This window comes from Nuphar pumila, chromosome 8, assembly GCF_984573655.1.
Source record: "Nuphar pumila chromosome 8, dmNupPumi1.hap1.1, whole genome shotgun sequence".
NCBI classification, from domain to species: domain Eukaryota; kingdom Viridiplantae; phylum Streptophyta; class Magnoliopsida; order Nymphaeales; family Nymphaeaceae; genus Nuphar; species Nuphar pumila.
Genome location: NC_143256.1, coordinates 90956776 through 90978858, shown reverse-complemented (window position 1 = coordinate 90978858; position 22083 = coordinate 90956776). Strand labels below are relative to the sequence as shown.

General features: G+C 39.2%; 1 protein-coding gene across 4 annotated transcripts in view; it reads left to right on the top strand.

Annotated features, from left to right (window-relative positions):
• Positions 1-22083, top strand: part of LOC149830011 (Metallo-hydrolase/oxidoreductase superfamily protein) — a 159502-nt gene that overhangs the window by 95566 nt on the left and 41853 nt on the right. For all 4 annotated transcript variants that reach the window (XM_090015676.1, XM_090015675.1, XM_090015674.1 and 1 more), the window contains exons 9-11: positions 13443-13506; positions 13630-13680; positions 13760-13808. In XM_090015676.1, coding sequence (XP_089871802.1) covers positions 13443-13506; positions 13630-13680; positions 13760-13808 — 164 coding nt within the window. The remainder of the gene's footprint in view (positions 1-13442; positions 13507-13629; positions 13681-13759; positions 13809-22083) is intronic.

Sequence of the window (22083 nt, the reverse complement as noted above, 5' to 3'; positions counted from 1 at the left end):
TAACAACCCGTATTGTTTCCATTTTAACAACAGGACTAAAAGTTTCATCATAGTCTTACCCATACTCTTGTGTGAAACCACGTGCCACAAGTCTTGTTTTATATCTTTCAATACATCCATCACGTTTATACTTATTCTTGTAAACCTATTTGCACTCAACAACATTTTTCTTTTCAGCCCTAGGAACAATTTCCCAGGTTTGACATCCATGAAGAGCTTTCATTTCGTCATTCATAGCCTCTATCCATTTATGTGATTTAATAGCTTGATGAAAGTTGACAGGTTCATCATGCTTTTCTATTTGAGACATGAATAACTGAAAATCTCTGGAACAATTATCATAGCTGACCCGTTTCTTAATAGGGTGACGTATCCTTTCTGATCTTTTCAAAGAAGGTTGACCCATATAACAACATTGTCTGAGACATTATCTCTTGCCCTTCTGACATAAACTTGACAAGAAAATCTTCAAAAATCTTTAGGCACTTCTTTTTTCAGAAGGATGTGAAGGTTCGAGATATCGTTCGTTTGAATTCAATTCTTCCCAAAAAGATTGGCAAGATCCCTCAGGGAGAGGGGCACCCCTCCCTAGAAAAAAAAAGAAATAGGGAGGGGCGACGCCCCCCCTTCTAAAATGCAAAAGCAAGGAGGCGGTTGGTATTAGAATATAGATCGGATATGGATCCAGTTCTGGATCGATATCCATATAGAACATATGCACGTGTATGTTACCATTATAATGTATTTTACATTACTAACCAGGGGCAATCTTGCCATTGTAAAAAGGTGATTGTAAACCTATTTTATTCTAATGATGTTTAGTGCAACACACAGAAAATCAGAGTGGCTGCCGATTACAAAGGAAAATCCCTCCTCTCTTCTTTCTTCTCCCCTCCTCCTTCTCGGTATTCATGATAAAACAACCAACGCAAGCAGTTTTAACATGGTATCAGTGCACCGATCAATCTGGGTGTAAAAGTATCTTCGTCAGGGATCGTGAAAGAGTCTGCCCCATTGGTGACGATCTGCCAAGCCTTCTGCCGAGTCTTTCTCCTCATTGGGAACGTTAAAGGGGCCTATTTCAGTCGAGCCTATTTCTTCATCAGGGATCGTGAAAGGGCCTGCTCCACGACCTACCGTACCTGCTATTTCTCCTCTTCAGACAGCCGAGTTCGCAGACGAGCCGACCTTCAGTCAAGTTTACAAACAGGTCACGTCTGTTTTTATCTCTCTCTCTACTTCAACCGAGCCCTTTGTTCTTCAACAACAGCCGAGTTTCTTCTTCTTCTACTGCTGAAATACTCCATTTCTGTCAACGTCATCTGTTGTTTCTTCTATTTTTCTTTTGCTGAGATTTATTTACTGCTGAAATACTTCATTTCTGTCAACGTCATCTGCTTCTTCTACTGCTAAAATACTCCATTTCTGTCAACGTCATCTGTTGTTTCTTCTATTTTTCTTTTGCTGAGATTTATTTTCAGTTTCATTCCCATATCACGCCAACTTTTTCTTTCCCACACTGTCGTTAATTTCTGTTTTTCCTTTCTGACAGTTCTGAACATCACGATACTGTTGGTTCAACGTCATCTTCTGTTTCTTCTATTTTCTTTCGCTGAGATTTATTTCCAGTTTCATTCCCATATCACGCCAACATTACTGTTGGTCTGAAAACTGTTTTGTCAGACTACTTTATTCTCTTCTACTTAATCTTGCATTACTCTGTCGTTTTCTTTTCTTGTTACTTCAGCCACAAGTGTTTTCATTTCAGTTTCAGTTACTAATACTTCAGGCAAGCAGTGTCTTCCCAACCAATGGATACTTCAGGCTATTCGAGTCTTTCTTCCAACTTCCTTGGACAACTAGTTTCGGAGAAATTAACTACCAACAACTACCTGACTTGGAAAAGGCAAATTGCACCTTTTATTCGTAGTTAAGACCTTTCAGGCCACTTGGATGGATCTACTCCAATACCTCCAGAATTTATCATAACTGAAACCAAAGAAGATGGAGGATTGCCGAGTACTATCCGCAATCCTGCATTCGTTTCTTGGATGAAGCGTGATCAGGCTCTTGTTGCATACATCACTTCCACACTATCTCAAGAGATATTGATTTCCATTCCTGATGATTGCACATCCAAAGTTTTGTGGGAAGTTTTAGCTCAGACATATTCTCAGATATCAGAGGCTAAAGTACTGTTTCTCAAACGCGAATTTCAGATGTTAAGAAAGGGGGCAATGAGCATTATTGAATTCCTAAATCAAGTTAAAAGCATTACGAATCAATTAGCCATGGTTGGGTATCCAGTATCAGATAAAGAAAAGGTGCAACAAACATTGAATGCCTTGGGATCAGAATATCATGTCCTTGTGACCTCCTTATTATGCTTACCTACATTACTCAGCTTTGAGGAATTACGTGTCAAACTCCTTCAATATGAAATGACTCTGAAGAGCATGTCTGATGCTCCGGCTCGACAATCATCTACACATGAGGTTCTTGCCACAGGAATGACAGTTGATTGAGCACGGGGAGGACGTGGCAGAGGCAGGGGAACTACCATCCAGGGTGGACGTGAATTACTACCTACACCAAATTCCACAGCCGGTTTTTCAAGGAATGTTCCCACATGCTATCAGTGTAATAAACGAGGCCACATCAAAGCCAACTGTTGGTTCAACCCGCAGAATCGAAACAAAGCGCAAAATAATAGAAATATTGCTACACCAGGAACTGCAGGTACTTTTCGGGTCAGTGATGATGCTAAGGATCTTCTCTTATCTGCGATGGCCAACTTGAACTTGAAACAGAATGATGATGGAATATGGTATGTTGACTCCGGGGCAACGACTCATGTCACTGGCAATGCAGGTAAATTCTCTACTTTGGTTCTCTATTCTGGAAAATCTAATATTGTAACTGGAGATGAGACTCACCACCCCATTTCAAACATAGGCAATGTCCTTATTCCTTTGTCTGAGTCATCTATTTCTTTATCTGATGTTGTTCATGCACCAAGTATAAAGAAAAACATTGTCTCTGTATCTAAACTTGTTGACTCTACCAATTCATCTGTGGAATTTACTCCTACTTCTGTCTTTGTCAAGGACCTTCAAACGAAGGAGATGTTCGCTAAAGGAGAGCGACGTGGAAACATGTATGTCTTCAGTGAAGATCCAACCTCCAGTGTCTTGAAGCCCAAGCCTGATCACCTCTCTGAAAACGTCCTAAGTTTATCCAAATGTAATAAGCCAGATCTCTGGCATTCTCGTCTTGGTCATTGTAGTCAAGTCTTTATTGAAAAGTTAGTGTCCAATGGTTTTCTTTCAGAGTCTATTTCACTTTCATTAAAGAATAAAATGTGTTCCAGTTGTCAAGTTTGCAAGAGTCATGTACTTCCCTTTCATCAAATAAATAAAAGATCTTCTATCCCTTTTGAGATAATATGCTCTGATGTTTGGGGTCCAGCTCCCAATCCTTCTTCTTCAGGAAGTAAATACTATGTATCTTTTATTGACAGTTTCTCTCGTTTTACCTGGATATTCTTCATGAAACACAAATCAGAGGTTTTTCTTATTTTTCGTCACTTTCATGCCTATGTTAAAAATCAATTCTCCCAAAATATTCAAATTCTCCAGTGTGATGGAGGTGGTGAGTATTCCTCCAAAGAATTTTTAGATTTCCTCCAAGATAATGGGATACATCGTAGAGTTTCTTGCCCGTATACTCCACAACAAAATGGAATTGCTGAACGTAAACACAGACATATTGTGGAAAGTGCAATGAGTATGATGCATGGTTGTAATTTGCCTATCAACCTTTGAACAAAAGCTTTTCACACTGCCACTCATGTGATAAATCGTCTTCCTATGCCTATCCTTGAAAATCAGTCTCCCTATTATGTTCTCTTTGGAATACAACCTAATTATGATGAGTTACGAGTTTTTGGATGCACATGTTATGTACATGTTGACAAATCCATGAGAAACAAATTTCAAGACAAAGTCTCTATATGCCAGTTTGTAGGTTATGCAGATGAACACAAGGGGTACAGGTGTTATGACCACATCAATAAGAAAATCAGAATTTCCAGAAATGTTGTCTTCGATGAAAGTAGCTTTCCAGAAAATAAAGCCAACTATGATCGTGAACATGGTGTTAAGACTGATAATTGGTATAATCCATGGCTCAGTGCTGAACTTATTTCACATGCGGCTGAATGTACCACTTTGGCTCCTGAAAACATACATGATGAGACAGTTTCAGATAAGGTGTCAGAAACAGAATGTCAGAGATACAAAGGGAACGTCTACACCAGAAGACCCAGAGTGCAAACAGATGCACCTGTTGGAGAACACATGACATTCCCCAATAACATAGAGGCACCAAGAAGACCAAGCAGGATAAGACATCCAATTGAAAAATGGGTAAGTTACTATAACTTCTCTATGGATTTTCAAATTTTCCTATTCAAGGTTGAAAAACATGAAGAACCACTTGGGTTTTGTCAAGCTGCTCAATCTAACAAATGGATTGAGGCGATGAATGAGGAAATAGAGGCACTTCATGAGTGTCGAACATAGGAGATAGTTGGTCGTCCCCCAAATAAAAATGTTGTTGGCTCAAAATGGGTGTATAAGATTAAATATAAACCGGATGGGAGCATTGAACGATACAAGGCACGTCTTGTTGCCAAAGGTTTCACCCAAGAATATTGTGAAGATTATGATGAGACCTTCAGCCCAATAGTGAAAATGGGAACCATTCGTATTATCCGCGGCTTGGCTATTGAACATGGGTGGAGCCTTAGTCAACTTGACGTCAAAAATGCGTTTCTTCATGGGGACTTAAAAGAAGAGGTCTATATGGAGCAACCTCAAGGTTATGCAGAGGGAGACCCAAAAGCATATGTATGTAAATTAACCAGAGCATTGTATGGTTTAAAACAAGCCTCCAGGTCATGGTTTGAAAGCTTCTCCTCAGTGATTCAGAACCACGGTTTTATTCGTTCCCAACTAGACCATTCTTTATTCATATACAGGGATGGAACCACTGTAGTTTTCTTGCTTATATATGTTGATGATATAGTGGTCACTGACAATGCTCCAAAGCATATTCAACAAATTAAAGTTTTGCTGAGTATGCGATTCAAGATGAAAGATCTTGGAAAGCTAAGATATTTTCTTGGTGTAGAGGTGGACAGATAAGATGGAGAAATGTCATTAACTCAACACAAATACACTCTTGATCTTTTGGCCAAAGCAGGAATGACAGATTGCAAACCTGTGCCTACACCCAATGTTGTCAATCAAAAACTCAACATTTGTGATGACGAGTTGTATCCTGATGCAAGCAAGTATCGCAGTTTAGTGGGCATGTTACAGTACCTTACTTTTACTAGACCAGATATTGTATATTCTGTAAATCAAGTATCTCAGTTTATGCATGAACCAAAGACTGGTCATATGGATGCCGTCAAACTTATTCTCCGATATCTAAAAGGCACGGTGGGTGATGGACTCAAATATGCTCAATCTTCGTGGGCAACACCGAAACATGACATATTGGCCTATACAGATGCAGACTGGGCAGGAGACCCAGCTGAAAAGGAGGTCGGTTTCAGGATACTGTGTTTTCATTAGAAGCAATCTTATCTCATGGAGTAGCAGAAAACAGAAAGCTGTGGCAAGGTCTAGCACGGAGGCAGAATATAGATCTATGGCAGCTACCACAGCAGAAGTAACCTGGGTTAGGCATCTTCTTACAAAAATGGGAGAGAGTATCTCAAGTTCAATCCTCATGTGTGATAATAGAAGTGCTGTACAAATTGCGTTCAATCCTGTTCATCACGGTCAGACAAAACATATTGAGATTGACCAACATTTCATCAAACGAAAGATAGCAGACAAAGAGATTGAACCGGTCTATGTGCCTTTAGAAGACCAAGTTGCTGATATGTTCACAAAAGGTCTCACAAGTAACCGCTTTTGGTATCTGAAGAACAAGTTGCACATGGTTCAATCCCATGCACAACTTGAGGGAGGGTATTAGAATATAGATCAGTTATGGATCCAGTTCTGGATCCATATCCATATATAACATATGCACGTGTATGTTACCATTATAATGTATTTTACATTACTAACCAGGGGCAATCTTGCCATTATAAAAAGGTGATTGTAAACCTATTTTATTCTAATGATGTTTAGTGCAGCACACAGAAAATCAGAGTGGCTGCCGATTACAAAGGAAAATCCCTCCTCCTCTCTCCTCTCTTCTCCCCTCCTCCTTCTTGGTATTCACGATAAAACAGCTAACGCAAGCAGTTTTAACAGCTGGGCCCCTCTCTTGTGAAACGAAAGAGAGAGATTAGGGAGCAATGAGGGGGGAACACCCCTCCCTTGCAAATCGAGAAGACAGAGAGAGTGAGAGCAAGGGGGAGGGAGAGGAGCTCTCCCATCCGCTGTAATGGAGGGAGAAAGAAGAAGACAGAAGACGAAGAAGGTTGAGCAAGAGAGGGGCGAGGAGTTACCTGAGCGGTGATTGGCGAAGGGGGGCGAGCGTCGACGTCGGCAGGAGGGTCTCTCACAGGGGGTCCGATAGCGGGTCGCTGGAGGATGAGGAGCGAGAGGGGGAGAATGAGAGCAGGAGAGGGAGCGGGAACAGGGGGGTCGGGCGACATCGGGTGGTTGTCGGGGGGAAGGGGGTTAGGCGAGGTCGCCAGAGGGGGGAAGAGGGTCGGACGATGGTCGTCAGAGGGGGGAGAGAGAGGTGAGCGCATCGGGGGTGGGTGGAGAGAGACGGGAGACGTAAGGGGGGGGGGGGGGGTGTAACGCCCCAAAATTTCAAACTTGCGAACCTTTCAGAAAACAGGCAAGAGACTAGAAAAAATCTCTTTCCTTTCTGAGTTTGTTATGAAATCAGCGGAAGACTCTTCTTTTATTAAATTCAGAAAGACAAGCTAACACATTTGGGCACGTTAGCTAAAAGAACCAAAACTCACAATTCATGTTACTTGCAAAACACTTGGAAAAACCACTTTCATTAAAGTACCCAAATAGTACAAAATTTGGATATCCCAAGGAAAATCCATTACAAAACCAAAAAAACGTCTAGGACGTGAGCTAAGAGCAAGAAGAGAAAATCTTGAAGCCATATTGCCATCGCGTCATCGCCCGTTGTGTACCTAATCATCACCTATACCCATAGAATGGGTTAGTTTCGTGAAAACTAGTAAGTGCACAAGAGAGACTATAGGAAACTGAATTAAGAGCATTTAATTCAGTATGCTAAGCAATTTAAAATAGATCAACAGTTAAACAGGTAAGCAGTGCAACTGTCAAACGCAACATGACGATTCATTTGATCGTAAGCTGTGAACTACCACACAACTAGCAAGTCTTATAACCCACCAACCAGTGTGAACAAACTTATGTTTCGATATTACTAGCCTGCGGGTACGCGCAGACAAATCGTAGAAACAACTGAGACTAGTTCGGGCGTCTGTTATTTTATGTACTTTCAATAACTCGAATAGCTAGTTGAGTCCGCTCCTAAGGGGGCGACTTTAGACGAGAGAGGATTCCCCAAAGGCAGATACTTCTCAACGGATGCATCCAACTTCTGCAGATGTTCATGGAATCTACCACCTAGGATAATGTCTGGTAGTCCCTTCCCCTAACTCCAATGACTGGGGAGGCCAGATCTTTGCCCGTGGGGTGGTTATTAACAACCTGTCTATCGGAGTGTGTATCGCTCTGTCCTCTCCCTTGACAGACTACAAGAAGCGAATTAGTGCGTCAAGGGTAAATTAACTGACGACTCATTCTATATGCTCTAGTTTTTTGACCAAATGAGCATCTTACCTGTGAAGGCGATCCCATTTTTATGTGTTTACAACATTGTACATTTAACACTGTTCGAGGTCGCACGACCGTCTTATCCGATCATCGCAGTACTAGCGTGTAGTGCACAACTATAAGTACTCTAGGATGAAAGAGGTATAGTTCCTCAATAGGAGCCTCAACAAAAGCGTTTCACAAAGATGTAATGTTTCTCAAACTTTACTTTTGATATTATTCATCTTTTGAAATAGCCAACAGCTTGTGCCAACATTTGGCATGCGATTTTCTAGAATCTCATCCGCTATCGTGGTATCTACATGCCTCGCATGACTCGATACCGGCCTTGATGAATGGGATACGAGTTTCTCAACAGTTACCCTGCTAAGAAGTTCGCTTAAGTCCCAATTTAGGGTTACCCGAGATATGTCGAATAAATGAACATAACCAACCAATCACATCCTTCCAAATACTTCGATTTGGGCAGTCTTTGATGCTTTTGCTCAGCTCCCTAAATTCTCAAGTCTACTTTGCAGGACTGCTTACTCGAAAAGCCAGGATCCCTGCTATGGATCCCTCTCCTTAGACGAAGATGTATCGTTAAGCTCCCGACTCAACTCTTGTCGTAAGAGGGAGAGTGATAAATGCCTCTTGCATCTTCCACGAGAATGTCTTTTATAGAACATGCAATGAGCAAAAACTTTAGCGTCATTTGCAATGACAAGGCAATAACGAAACATTTGTAAAAGCATGAGCTTGAGCGCAAAGCGCGAGGACAAAATAAAGACATGACACAAAGTAAAGGACAAGGATCGTGAAACCGCGTCCTTGAGTTAAATGCATACTCGTATAAATATATATATACATATATTTATTTAATTATCCTTTTTAGTTAATTGTATTCAATTCAATTGTCCAAGTCGTCCGTGCAATCTTCTCCTACCTCGGGGAGTTGCGAGCTTGCTAGCGTCTGCGGGTGTAAGCGGCTCGGGATGCGGGGCGCGAGCAGGATCCGTCATACGAGCTGCAAAAGCGAGACGTCAACATGCTATCTCAATCGTAAAGGTAGAGAGAATAGGGGCATTGTCGCTGTCCTGACGTGAAAGAAGCAGAGGCATCGTGCCCCTGCGAACCTGTTCAACGCGAAAAACGAGGAGGCACGGGGGCTCCACCTCTGCCTAATGAAGGCAAAGAGGGAGGCAGGGGCTTCGCCTTGCCTGCCGGAAGAGCAAAGAGGCAGGGGCCAAGCCCCTACCCATTAGCACAGAGGGGGAGGCAAAGGGCTTTACGCCTGCCTGCCAAACTTAGTAGAGGCAGGGGCGTTGCTCCTGCCTACTAGAAGGAGAAGAAGGCGCAAGGAGGGGGCTCGACCCCTCCCTCGCCAAACTTAGGGTGCAGGGAGGGGGCTCGGTCCCTCCCCTGCAAAAACGAGGGCACAGGGAGGGGTTTGGCCCCATCCCTGCCAAAGGGTACGCAGGGAAGGGGCTCAGTGCCGGAAGAGCAAAGAGGCAGGGGGCTGCCAGGCTTGCGTCAGCCCAGCTTCTTGGCTGGGCTGGGTCTGGCAGGACCCTGCCAGCCCAGCCAAGGTCACTCGGCTGGGTCTGGCAGAACCTGCAGAGGCCTAGGCCGGGCCTATGTAGGTGCTGCCAGGGCTTGGCAGTTAGCCGAATGCCCCTCGACTGGCTGTCGGCAGCCCGAACCTCATAAAAAAAATAAATTATTTTATATGTATATATATATATTAAAAAAAAAGATTGTGCATGAACCAAGTATCTTCAGGTAAATGGAAGACATATAATGAAATATCTTCAGAATTGCAATCATGCATTTATGGATTCATGGCACAAATATACATGTTTAAGCATGCTCACATGCACATGCTTATGAAAACAAATTAAAACCTATGCATGTTCAGTAATATAACATGAGCAATAAGCTTAATTAAGATTTTTCATTCAAGAATGCATGCATAATCAGCTTTCTCAATAAACAAAACATTATGCACAATTTTTTTTCTGAGAAATACATGCATACAATATGTTTGCAACCTATATTCTCATGCATCAAACCAGCCCATATCAAGATCCACTCATTGACATCGATATTCACCCAAGAGGGTTCTAAAAGAACCACTTCTACATAAAAAAAAATCTGCTATAACAAGTACATAATTTTTTTTTCTCATGAACAAGATGAAAGAAAACAAGAAATCAGCCATGGAGGATGATCTGTATTTTTTTTTTTAAAAACTCAGCCATATAAACGCTTTTCTATGAAATTCCATCTTAGATATGGCATAAAATCAAACCGGCATTCGATTTCTCACTTGAAATCAAAAGAGAAGACCCGTACTTTCGTAAAATATGGAGAAAAATGAAAGATGATGGTGAAAAAGGGGTTGTTGGAGAAGAAGGCTCCCCCTCTTTTTCTTCTTCCTCTCTTCCCTCTCTTTCCCTCTCTCTCTCTCTCCTCTTTCCCTCTTTCTTTCTTCTTTTTCTTAAATAGAACGAGAGAGAGGTGACACCTCCCCCCTTCTCCAACCCTCTCTAAATGGGCGGGAGAAGGAGAGTTTCTAATATGTGAAACTCTCTCTCAAGTTTCCAAAATTTTTAAAATTTCCATGACTTTTTTTTCAAAACTTTCCAATTCTTTTAAAAGTCTTTCTTAATACTTCTTAAGCCTTCTTAGGTAAGTAGGAGGACTCTTTTAAGAGGCCCTACTCAGCCCTAATTACAAACTAGGAATTGATAAAAATAAATTAAATAAATAATTATTTTTTTGTATTTATTAATTATTAATGGTTTAAAAGCTTTCAAAAATAGTCAAATTGACTAGAAAGACTTTTTATACTTAATTAACTCCAATTTAAAGCCCCAAACTAAAATTTAAAGCTTGTAAAAACGTTGGGCATTGAATTTGGATATGTTTCCAGATCCAAAATCCAAACCCATACCCATACCCAAAACGAAAATGGATCAAGATCTGGATTAAATTCCAGATTAAAGTAGGTCTTAAATAAGATCCAAATCTATAGTAATTCGAATCATAAGCATTGGATCCGAATCCGATCCAAATCCAAACCGACAAACTGCTCATTTTTAAGAAAAAAATGCGATTATCAAGCCAACTGGAACTCGAATTCAGCAAAGTAACATATCGTTGCGCTCGACATTTTGAGATGAATCCAACGACATATTACACTACTATCAAATTTCGAACTCTACCTGAAAATAACCTGAATTTCACTTGAATTTAAAGGTCGAATTTAAAACTCTTTCTTACACTTCGATTGGCTCGTCTCGACCTTGTAAATGAGACCTGAGTCAGGCTCAGACTCAAAAACATCGGTCTAAATAACGGGGTCCAATCGATTTTTCTCTCAGACTTGGCCAAATTTTCGAAAAATCATAATTTGGCTAAGTGTGAAAAAACACGATATTACAAAAACTATATGATGTAGATGAGTCTACAAGATAAAAACTAAATGGGATGAAACATTAGACAGATATAAAGCTAGGCTAGTATCCAAAGGATAGAGTCAAGAATATATAATAGACTATGACAAGACATTTGCTCTAATCGCTCGAATGGCCATCGTTAGAACCTTTATTTCTATAGCATCAATTAAAAAATGGCCAATCTTTCAAATGGATATAAAAAATGCTTTTTTGAATGGTAATCCCAATGAGGAAGTTTACATGGATCCTCCACCAGTTAGCACATGAAAAAATTCTTTGGTTACGAAAAGCTTTGTACGGTTTAAAAGAAGCTCCCAAAGCTTGGTATGATAGGTTCAATAATGTGATGACACAACTTTATTTTAAATCTTGTTATACTGACACTGTATTGTTTGTTAAGTCTTCTAATGCAGGAATGATAATATTACTTCTTTACGTTGATGATATGATTATCAAGTAGAGAGTTAATCATATCAAAGATGTGCTCAAAGATAACTTTAATATGATAGATCTTGGCTTTTTACTATACTTTCTTGGAATAGAAGTGACTTACTCACCTTGTGGTTATTTTTTATCGTAGACTAAGTATGCAATAGAGATCATAGAACGGTCAGGACTCTTAGATGAAAAACGAGTTGATACTCCATATGTCATAAATGCGAAAATAAAGAAAGATGATGGAAAACCTTTGAAGGATCCAACCCCATATAGACAAATGATTAGAGCTTTGTCTTATCTCTCTATTACTCGTCCTGATATTTCTCATGCTATTCATTCTGTTAGTCAATTTCAGCATGCTCCCACTACAGTACATATGAGTGCTGTAATGAAAATTATTAGATATATTAAAATTTTTATTAATTATGAATTATTTCTGTTATCATTTTCCTCGTTAGAAGTTATTGCATATTCTGATTATGACTAAGAGGGATGTGAATGATAGACGCTCAACCAGTGGTTCCTGTGTTTTTGTAGGTGATTCTCTAATTTCATGGTGATGCAAGAAGCAACAGAAGGTGTCCCTCTCTTCCACTGAAGTAGAGTACCGTGCCATAGCAACAACTACGTCTGACTTTGTATGGTTGAGACAACTATTAGGGGATTTGGGAGTTCACATTGCAGAACCCTCAAGATTATGTTGTGACAACAAGAGCGTTGTATACATTGCAAACAATCATACATTCCATGAGAGGATAAAACATATTGAAATGGATTGCAACTACGTTCGTGAAGACTTCCTGAGGAAGACCGTCACGTTTCCTTACATCCATCTGAGTATCAACTAGCAAATTTCTTCACCAAAGCGCTCCTGTCACTTAGATTTCACTTCCTACTTGGCAAACTCTCGGTTGTTATACCATGAGTTTGAGGGAGGGTGTTAAGATATATATATATATATATATATATATATATATATATATATATATATATATATATATATATATATATATATATATATATATATATATATATATATATATATATATATATATATATATATAAACCGAAATACCCCTCAAGTGTATTTCAATCATTTCAGTTATAATAGGCGTCAGCCCACTAGGGGCTGACTATCCTTTTTTTGTTTTATTTATTTTTGTACTTTTTCTTTTTTGGTGAAGTGATTGGGCAGCTCCAGCTAGCTGTTGGAGCTGCTAATGTGATCGTTGGGAGCAGCCCAACAGCTAGTTGGGCTGCTCTCTTGAGACCCCATGTATTATAAAAGGGCCCTTGTGCCCATGTATTTTTCCATGCTTCTTGAGAGCACTCTTATGCAATACAAGAATCTTTTTGACCCTTGTGTGGGTGGTGTGACTTATCAATCAAGTGTTTTTCTTGATTGATTGTGTTCTTGCAAGTCCATAAGTGACTTGATACGTGACGTCTCTCTATATTTGCTTCATTTCATTACAAGAAGAAGCATGGGGGAATCATGATTCTCATGAAGTTTCAAAAGCGAGGAGTATCGCGCTTCCGAAATGAGTTTCCGGGAAGCGAGCTTCCTACCTACCTAAGAAGCTTCCGGTAACTCTGGTTTTGACTTTTACAAAAATTATAATTAGAGCAGAATTGGGGCTGATAATTGGTTACAATTGGAGTAGTATGTTACATATTCTGTCACTAATTTACTTTATATTTGCAGTGATGCTAGTGAGATTCCAGAGGAGACATATTTGCTACTCAAGGACTGTGAAATCCTGATTTTGGTATAATTCCAAATTTCTTGCATTTCCATTAGAATTTGAGTGAAGCATTTCAGTGTTTTGATCTGACCAGGAATGTTTATTCTGTTAGCATTCGAATACAGGCTTATGTCTTATTTTCTGTAGGATGCACTGAGACCAGATCGATCATCTGCAACACATTTTGGGCTTCTAAAGGTCAGCTATTCCTTCGTATATTCTTATTGGTCTATTCATGTTGTAGTGTTGTCAAAGAGCTCCATTAATTGTTTGCCAGGCACTAGAGGAAGTCAGAAGAATTCAACCAAGGCAGACACTTTTCACAGGTATCTTTTAATTCACAGTTTTTAGCTTATTTTCCACTTCTCACATGAAGCATGAAGTTATATTTTGTCAATTCTTGTGTTGGAATCCATGTTCTCTCTTGGAATTTGAAACAACAAGCAATAAAGAGGGTTGAGGATGAAAATGAGAGAGAGAGAGATTCCTTGAACCATCTAGGAAGAAGATGTTAGAAATATCGTGTTTTACACACGGGAATTTCTGACCATTTTTTCCGTATGTAACATATTGTAATTCCCTTTTATTAATAAGGGTATTTTGGTTATGTAAAATTGTATTTTATATAAAAAGGAAAGGGCGTGAATCAGATCATCTCACGACCCATTATTCTCCTTTTCTTCTATTTCTCTCTTTTTTTCCCTCTCTATTTCTTATAACATGGCTCGAGTTTTGAGGTGGATTTTATCATTGTATCAGAGCTTAGGCAAGGATAAGACCCTGCAGATCAGATTAATACTGCTGATAAACAGTCAAGTTTTCCCATATTTCATCGATCTTTCCTTTCTCCTAAAGATACTCTTCTTCTTTTCCCTAATATTCTTCTTAAAACTAAAAATCCTTCTGTTATTCATTGTTGGGTCGATTTACTTTAATCTATTTCTCTCCTTGCTTATTTTTCCCTTCGAATCCTAGACTCTTTATTTGTTCAATAACCCATTCATATTCCCTTTTCTTTATATCGCTGATATTATAGAATAAAAAAAGCCCTAAAACAAAAGAGGCAGGAAGACAAAGTATCTTCCTGCTCAGGTTTGGGTTCTGATTATTGCTCCGTCTGCAAAAAAAAAAAAATTGAAATCGCTATTTTCTCGGGTTCCTCTTCTTATGCGTGCTTCTCCTTTTCTTTTATTATCTACCGTTCTTGCTTTTCAATCTGGTTCTCTTATTTGCCATTGTTAAAAATGTAATTCTTATGTACGTATATATATTAGTATATATATATAAAGATACGTATACATATATATTATATATATGTATACATATCTCTATACATATATACTAATATATATTTATTTATTTTGATCATAATACCCGAAAAGGGTATTTCTGTATTTTTCCATTTTACGCATATTCCACTTAGGAATATGATTGTATTCTTTTTCTTTTTTTACTTTTTTCTTTTTAAATTTTTTGTACTTTGTACCTACCTTGGGTGGCCCAATATAGTCGTTGGGCCCCTCCAACAGTCACAATTGTGACCGTTGGAGGGGCTCCAACAACTACATTGGAGCCCCTCCAAGGCCTTCTTTAGTGTGTTATAAATAGGGGACTTCCCCTTGTATTATGCATTGCTTAGTGTCTCAAGCTCTTCTTTTTTCATTCAATATATTCTCGTTACATGCATTTGTGCATGTTTGCATTATTTTACGCCTTTGTGCGTATTTGTTCAAGTGTTGTTTGAGTGCCATTGTGCACATCTTTTGTAACACCCCAAATTTCAAACTTGCGAACCTTTTCAGAAAAACAGGCAAGAGACTAGAAATATCTCTTTCCTTCAGAGTTTTTTTTATAAAATCAGCGGAAGACTATACTTTGGTTAATTCATAAGGCAAACTGACAACTTTGGGCACGTTAGTTAAAAGAACCAAGACTCACAAAATTCGGATATCTCACGGAAAAATCCGTTACAAGCCAAAACGTCCAGGACGCGAGCTAAGAGCAGGAAGAAGAAGTCCTGAAGCCATCTTGCAATCACGCTATCGCTCGTGGTGTACCTAATAATCACCTGTACCCATAAAATGGGTTAGTTTCGCGAAAAACTAGTAGGTGCACAAGAGAGACTACAGGAAACTGAATTAAGTACATTTAATTCAGCAGGTTATGCAGTTAAAAGCAGATATGCAGTTAAACAGGTAAGCAGTACAAACGGGTAAGTAGTGCAAACGAGTAAGTAGTACAAGCGAGTCAGTAGTGCAAGCGAGTCAGTAGTGCAAGCACATAAGTAGTTCAAAGCAAGTAAGCAACGCAACTGTCAAAACATAGTAAGACGATTCATTTGATCATAAGCTGGGAACTACCACGCAACAAGCTTATTCTCATTCCTAGAACGGGGTCTCTGCATTTAATCATTATCAGGTCATCGTTTGTCGCCCTCACTACTTTTAACAAACGCTTGTCCTAAACAACCTTTATCTATTCCCATCTCTCAAGGCCTTACGCGACCAACTGTCACCTGTTATGACTCACTTAAGGCGTCATACTTCTCAGAAAAACCCACCCTTCCATAGAAGGTCCAAGACACGATCTCTATCTAAAATCGCTAACGATCTGATTCTCATATATGAGTCCTGCATATAATCATGCTAAAACAGAAAGCCAAACTATAAATTTATAACTGGCTATATCAAACAATCTTAGAAGATCATCACAGCTCACGATAACTTTTTATGGTAAGCAAAAACACAAGATCCACGTCGGATCGCTCGGTCCGGGAGATATACGACCTGACAAGGAATTGTTAAAATGTACCCCATATATATTGATATATATATATATATTACATCAATACCCGATAGGGGTATTTTTGTAATTTTATATAGTTGTTTTAGAAAACAACTATTTTTGTTTTTTGATAAAATGTAATTTCAGTTTTTTATTTTTTTTATTTTCTTTTTTGTATTTTTTAGGAACCAAAAGGGGCTCCAACCATAGAGTCGTTGGAATCCCCAACGGTCACAAATGTGACCGTTGGGGGCTCCCAACGACTCCATGGGAGCCCCCTTTTGGGCACTTCTTTTGAGGCCCTTGGCCTTCCTTTTCCTTCCACTCTCTCTTGTATAAATAGGGGTGAACCCCTTGTATGGTAGAATTCTTGAGAGCTCTCTCTCTTTTCAATAAGAGGCTTTTTATATTGTTGCCTTCTTAAAGGCTTGTGCTTGTATTGTCCCTTAGTGGACTTGTGATATTGTCTCTTTTATTCATTGTTGTAAGTGCTTATAAGCACTCTTTATATTTCTGCAATATCTCATTACATGGTATCAGAGCCACTCGATTCTTGAAGGAAAAGTGTGGTTCGTGTGTTTCATATTTTGTGTATCTCTTCTCACTTCTTGGAAACATCATGGAGGCAAAGATCGACCTATCCTTCAAGCTCAATGGGAAGAATTACATGATGTGGGCATCGACAATGGAAAACAACCTCAAAGGAAAGAAACTTTGGGGTTTTGTCATGGGTACCGTTCCAGAACCTAAACTTATGCTCACGAAGAACGAAGGAGGTCAAGAAAAGGCTCTTGAAAGAGATGCTCGCCTCAAGGCCATTGAAAAGCATAAAAAATAAGTGGAAGATTGGGAAAGCAATCACGCGAAAATCCTTTCGTGGTTTATGAACAATGTTGATCTTAAGGTATGTGCTAATATAGCTAAATTTCGTCAGGCCAATGAGGCTTGGTCATTTATGAAGAGTATGTATACCCAAAAGGATCTTGCAAGAGTGTATTTTTTGCAAGAAAAGATTAGAACCACCAAACAAGGTGATTCTAGCATTCAAGACTATTATAGTGCCCTAAACTCACTATGGGATGAATTGGCTCTTTTAGAGCCAAAATGGGTTTCTATGAAAGATATTGAATTAAGACAAAAACAAATGGAACAAGAACGATTGTTTCAATTTCTTTTTGTGCTACGTTCCGAATTTGAGCAAGTGAGATCCTCACTTCTCCATAGATCTATATTTCCTTCAATTGAGGATGCCATTGCCGAAATCACTCTAGAGGAGACAAGGCTTGGCATGAGTAAACATGTTGATGAAATGCTTGCCGTATCCAAACCCGGTAACAATGTAAGAACCTATAAACATGTCCATTTTGGGAAACAAGGAAACTATAATAAAGGAAGAAAAATGATTGTTTGTCATCATTGCTATGAGCCGGGTCACATCAAACCCGCTTGCCCAAAGCTTAATGGAACTTTCAAGCCTAAGGTGACCTCTCTTGAAGAAGCTACCACCAAAGAAGATGAAGGCAAGAATGGTGACCTCAAAGAGACTCTTGGGCAAATATCTATGGCTCTTCAACAAATTCTTAAAGCTTCTTCCTCCACATCAGGTGCGGCTATTGCTTCTACATCATCACCCGGTACGTATTCTTGGATCCTTGACTCCGGAGCCTCTTTTCATATGACCCCCCATGAAAATGCACTTGTTGATGTTTGCACCAACTCAAAGGATTCTTGTGTCTCTACGGCCGATGGAACCTTTTTAAAAATTTCAAGTATTGGCTCTTTTAAAGATTCTCAAAATTTTTGTGTTCCAAAAGAAAGAGTTCCCAAACTAAATTTAAACCTTTTTTCGGTCTCCCAAATTGCCGACCATGGATGTGAAATATCTTTCTCATCTAATGGTTGCTTTGTGCAGGATCTTCGGTCCGGGAAGCGGATTGGGCAAGGCCATAGGAAGAGAAACCTCTACTATATGGACCATCTAGACCTTCTCACAAATTATTTGTGTTCTTATGTCCAAGAAAAAAATATGGAAACTTGGCATAAAAGACTTGGCCATCCAAGTTATTCTAAAATGTATCTTTTTTCCTTTGGAAACAAATTTTGTAAGGAAAAAGAAATTAGTTGCAAATATTGTATTTTTGGAAAAATGAAGTCTACTCCGTTTCCAACTAGAACTTTTCTTTCGTCAAGACCATTTGAATTGGTGCATTCGGATGTTTGGGGGCCTTCTGATACATTTAAAAATATATAAAAAGAAGTGCAAACCAAAGCTCAAGGCCCACCAGACCCATGATGATTCATTTTGAACATCGATGCATCGTATGCAAAAATCATAGCAATATGCAATTTATGCAATGATACCATCATGATTCCAAATGCACGTTCATTCATACAAATTTAACAATGTGCATGAGCTACCATAGTCATATGCATGTGTTCACCTTCCATGTGAAATTACTTTCATGAAACCACTTAACACACATGCATTCGTTCATGATTCATAAGTACATGAGAACATTTATGCAGGATTGTACATGCCAAACACATTGATTTCATGTATGCACACACTTTCTAAGTGCACATTCATATATACAGTAATAATGATAATTGCACGCTTTCACGTAATGCACATATTCAATTTAGTGGCATGCTTTCATTCATTATGCATTACTCATGTCATTTGCATACACATATTCGCATCAAAGCATAGTTTTCTTAGGTGTGCACATACCTGTCAATGCATAGTTCCCATTGTAACGCCCCAAAATTCCGAACTTGTAAACCTTTTGAAAACGGTTTAAAGGCTAGAAAATCCTTTTTCTTTTCAGAGTTTATTTATAAAATCAGCGGAAGTATTTCTTTAAAAGAAAAGAGGGCAAATCGACAATCTTGGGCACATTAGCTAAAAGAGCATAAAAGACAAAGGCATAACTTGCAAATATCCAGATGAAATCATTTATATCATAAACAATTTCAAGTTTGTACAAAATTTGGATTTCTCTAAGAAACCCGTAACAAAAGCCAAAACGACCACGACAAAAGCTGCGAATGGAAACAATGGATCCTGAGGACATCTCGCAATCGCGACATCGTCTGCTGAGTACCTAATCATCACCTATACCCATAAAATGAGTTAGTTTCGTGAAAAACTAGTAGGTGCACAAGTAGACAAAAATGTCTGAAAGAGGCATAAATAATTAACTATGCATGATAAGTAACTAAACAATTATTGAACTAACATGAGCAGTTTATAAGTGAAAGTCTAACTAGCACATGTTGCACGATATATCAAAACATTTAATAATGAATTAAAATCATTGAGCATAAAACAAAACAACAATTCTATGCTTATTAGGTAGAGTGCACAAGTTACTTTATGTTTCATCATTAACTGGCCTGCGGGTACGCGCAAACGTGATTCGTAGAAACAATTGAGACTAGTTCGGGCGTCTATTATTCTATGTATTTTGAATAACCCGAATAACTAGTTGAGTCCGTTCCTAAGGGGACGGCCGTTAGCCAAGAGAGGATTCCCCAAAGGCGTTCGTGGCTACGGATGAATCCTACTTCTGCAGAAGTCCAAAAGATCTATCACCTAGGATAATATCTGGTAGTCTCATCCTCTAACTCCGATGACTGGGGACACCGAGTCTTTGCTCGTAGAATGGTTGTTAACAATCTGTCCATCGAAGTGTGTGTACCTATCCGTCCTCTCCCTTGACAGACAACAAGAAAACAAATGGGTGTGTCAGGGGTTACTTAACCAACGACCCATTCTACATGCTCTGCTCTTTTGACCCAATCGAGCATCTTACCTGTGAAGGCGATAATCAATCAATCTGTAATGTGGTTTACCAATGTGCTCATAGCACTGGTCGAGGTCGAATGACCGTCTCAACATCCGTCTTATTACTCGCATGTCATGCATGTCTATGAGCATGTTACGAGGAAGGGTTCTAGGTCCTCAATAGGAGCCTCAACAACATAATTTGCAAAGATATAATGTCATCATTCTAAACTTTTGAAATGACCAATATCATGTGCCAACTTATGGCTTGTGATTTTCTCTAATCTCACATTCGTTATCGTAGTGTCAACATGCAACACCAATTTTGACACTGAAAATGATAAACGATGAATGCGGATTTCGCATGAGAAAATTACGCTCACAAGCTTGCTCGAGTCCCGGATTTTGGGAAAACTTGAGCTGCCCCAAAAATACTAAACAGAGTAGAAAAACTACTCTGACGAGCTGAGGAAGTCGAGGGAGTACGTGAGGGAAGGAGGAACAGCAGCAGCGTTGCCGGCGGCTGGTGGCCGGAAAGGAAGACCGAGAGAGAGAGGGTTCAGCTAAATGGGAGAGGAAGGAGGCGAGATGTGGAAGGGTGCCACGAAAGTCGGAAGGGGATCCGTTATCCTCCCCTTCACCCGTCGGCTACGCATCCCCCTTCCTCAGCCTCCTCACTTACACGCTGTGTTAGGGTTCAGAAACTAACCCTAACACTCGTTTTTATCGGGTAGGGCTTTTGTTTGTTTTTTTTGTTTTTGTTTTTGTTTTTGTTTTTTTTTTACTTACCTCTTTACATGGGGCACGACCTCGGGTTCGAGTCAGAGACCCAAGATCCAGACGCAGTCTGGATCCGTGACACCCAATGTGGTGTGGGTATGGACCCGCAAGTCGGATCCCATTATGGATCCCGGTGTACAGTTTATGTTTATTTTATAATATTGTTATTATTATTATTATTTCTTTTTATAATATATATATATATATATATATATATATATATATATATGGACCCTAATTGATATGGATCCTAGATCCAATCTATTTATAAATCCCTACAAGAGATCTGAATCTAAGGATTCAAAGTTTTCTTTATACTATGTGTTGAGACTAAGAGGTTTTTAGTTAAAAGTTTTTTCTAAACTAGAGGTTATTTGAATTTGAATGTTTAATAAGGGACTTGAGTGTAATTTCTTTCTTTGGACTCTCTTTGTTTAATATAGAGATTAGCCCTAATCTAAAGTGACGAGTTCTATTTTTCTATACAGCTGTCTCTCTCTCTCTCTGCCTCTGTTTCTGTATTTATTTTCAGATTATCAACATATGGTATCAAAGCGGTAGATCTCGGGAGCGTGATCGATCTTCACCAACGAGAAAAAAAAACCAAATAAAACTGAAAGGGTTGGAAACAAGTGTGCTGCTCATATTTTTTTTTTCTGATGACATATCTGTGACACGATGATTGTGTGTCATTAAAATCTGGATATGAAAAGTTTTTTTTGGTTGCTCGAAAAAAAAAAACAAATGAAAGTTTCTGGCTGTCGTGATTTATATGGGAGCAACTGTCGTGATTTTTATGCTTCTGCGTGCGCATGTTATCGTGGGTCGTGAATCTGGGTGGTGAGTTCTCCTTAAAGTCGATTTGGGTGTTTGATTTCAGACGTGATTCCCTGTTGTGTCGTGATTTTTTTTTCAGCCGTAACATGCTGTCGTTGGTCGTGAATCTGGGTGCCGAGTTCTTCTCAGATCTTATTTGGTTTTTCATGTTTCAGAACATAAATATCAGCAGTCGTGATTCCTGCTGTGTCGTGAATTTTTTTCAGTCGTAACATGAGTGGTGTGAAAATAGAATGTTAATCTCAGTTTTCTGTTCGTGGAAGCAGCAGGCTGTGTCGTGATTTTTTTTTTCAGTCGTAACATGAGTGCTGTGAAAAACTGAATGTTAATATCAGTTTTCTGTTCGTGGAAGCAGCAGGCTGTGATTCTCTGCTGTGTGGAAACATATGTTGTTTGTGGGAAGTTTTTTTTTT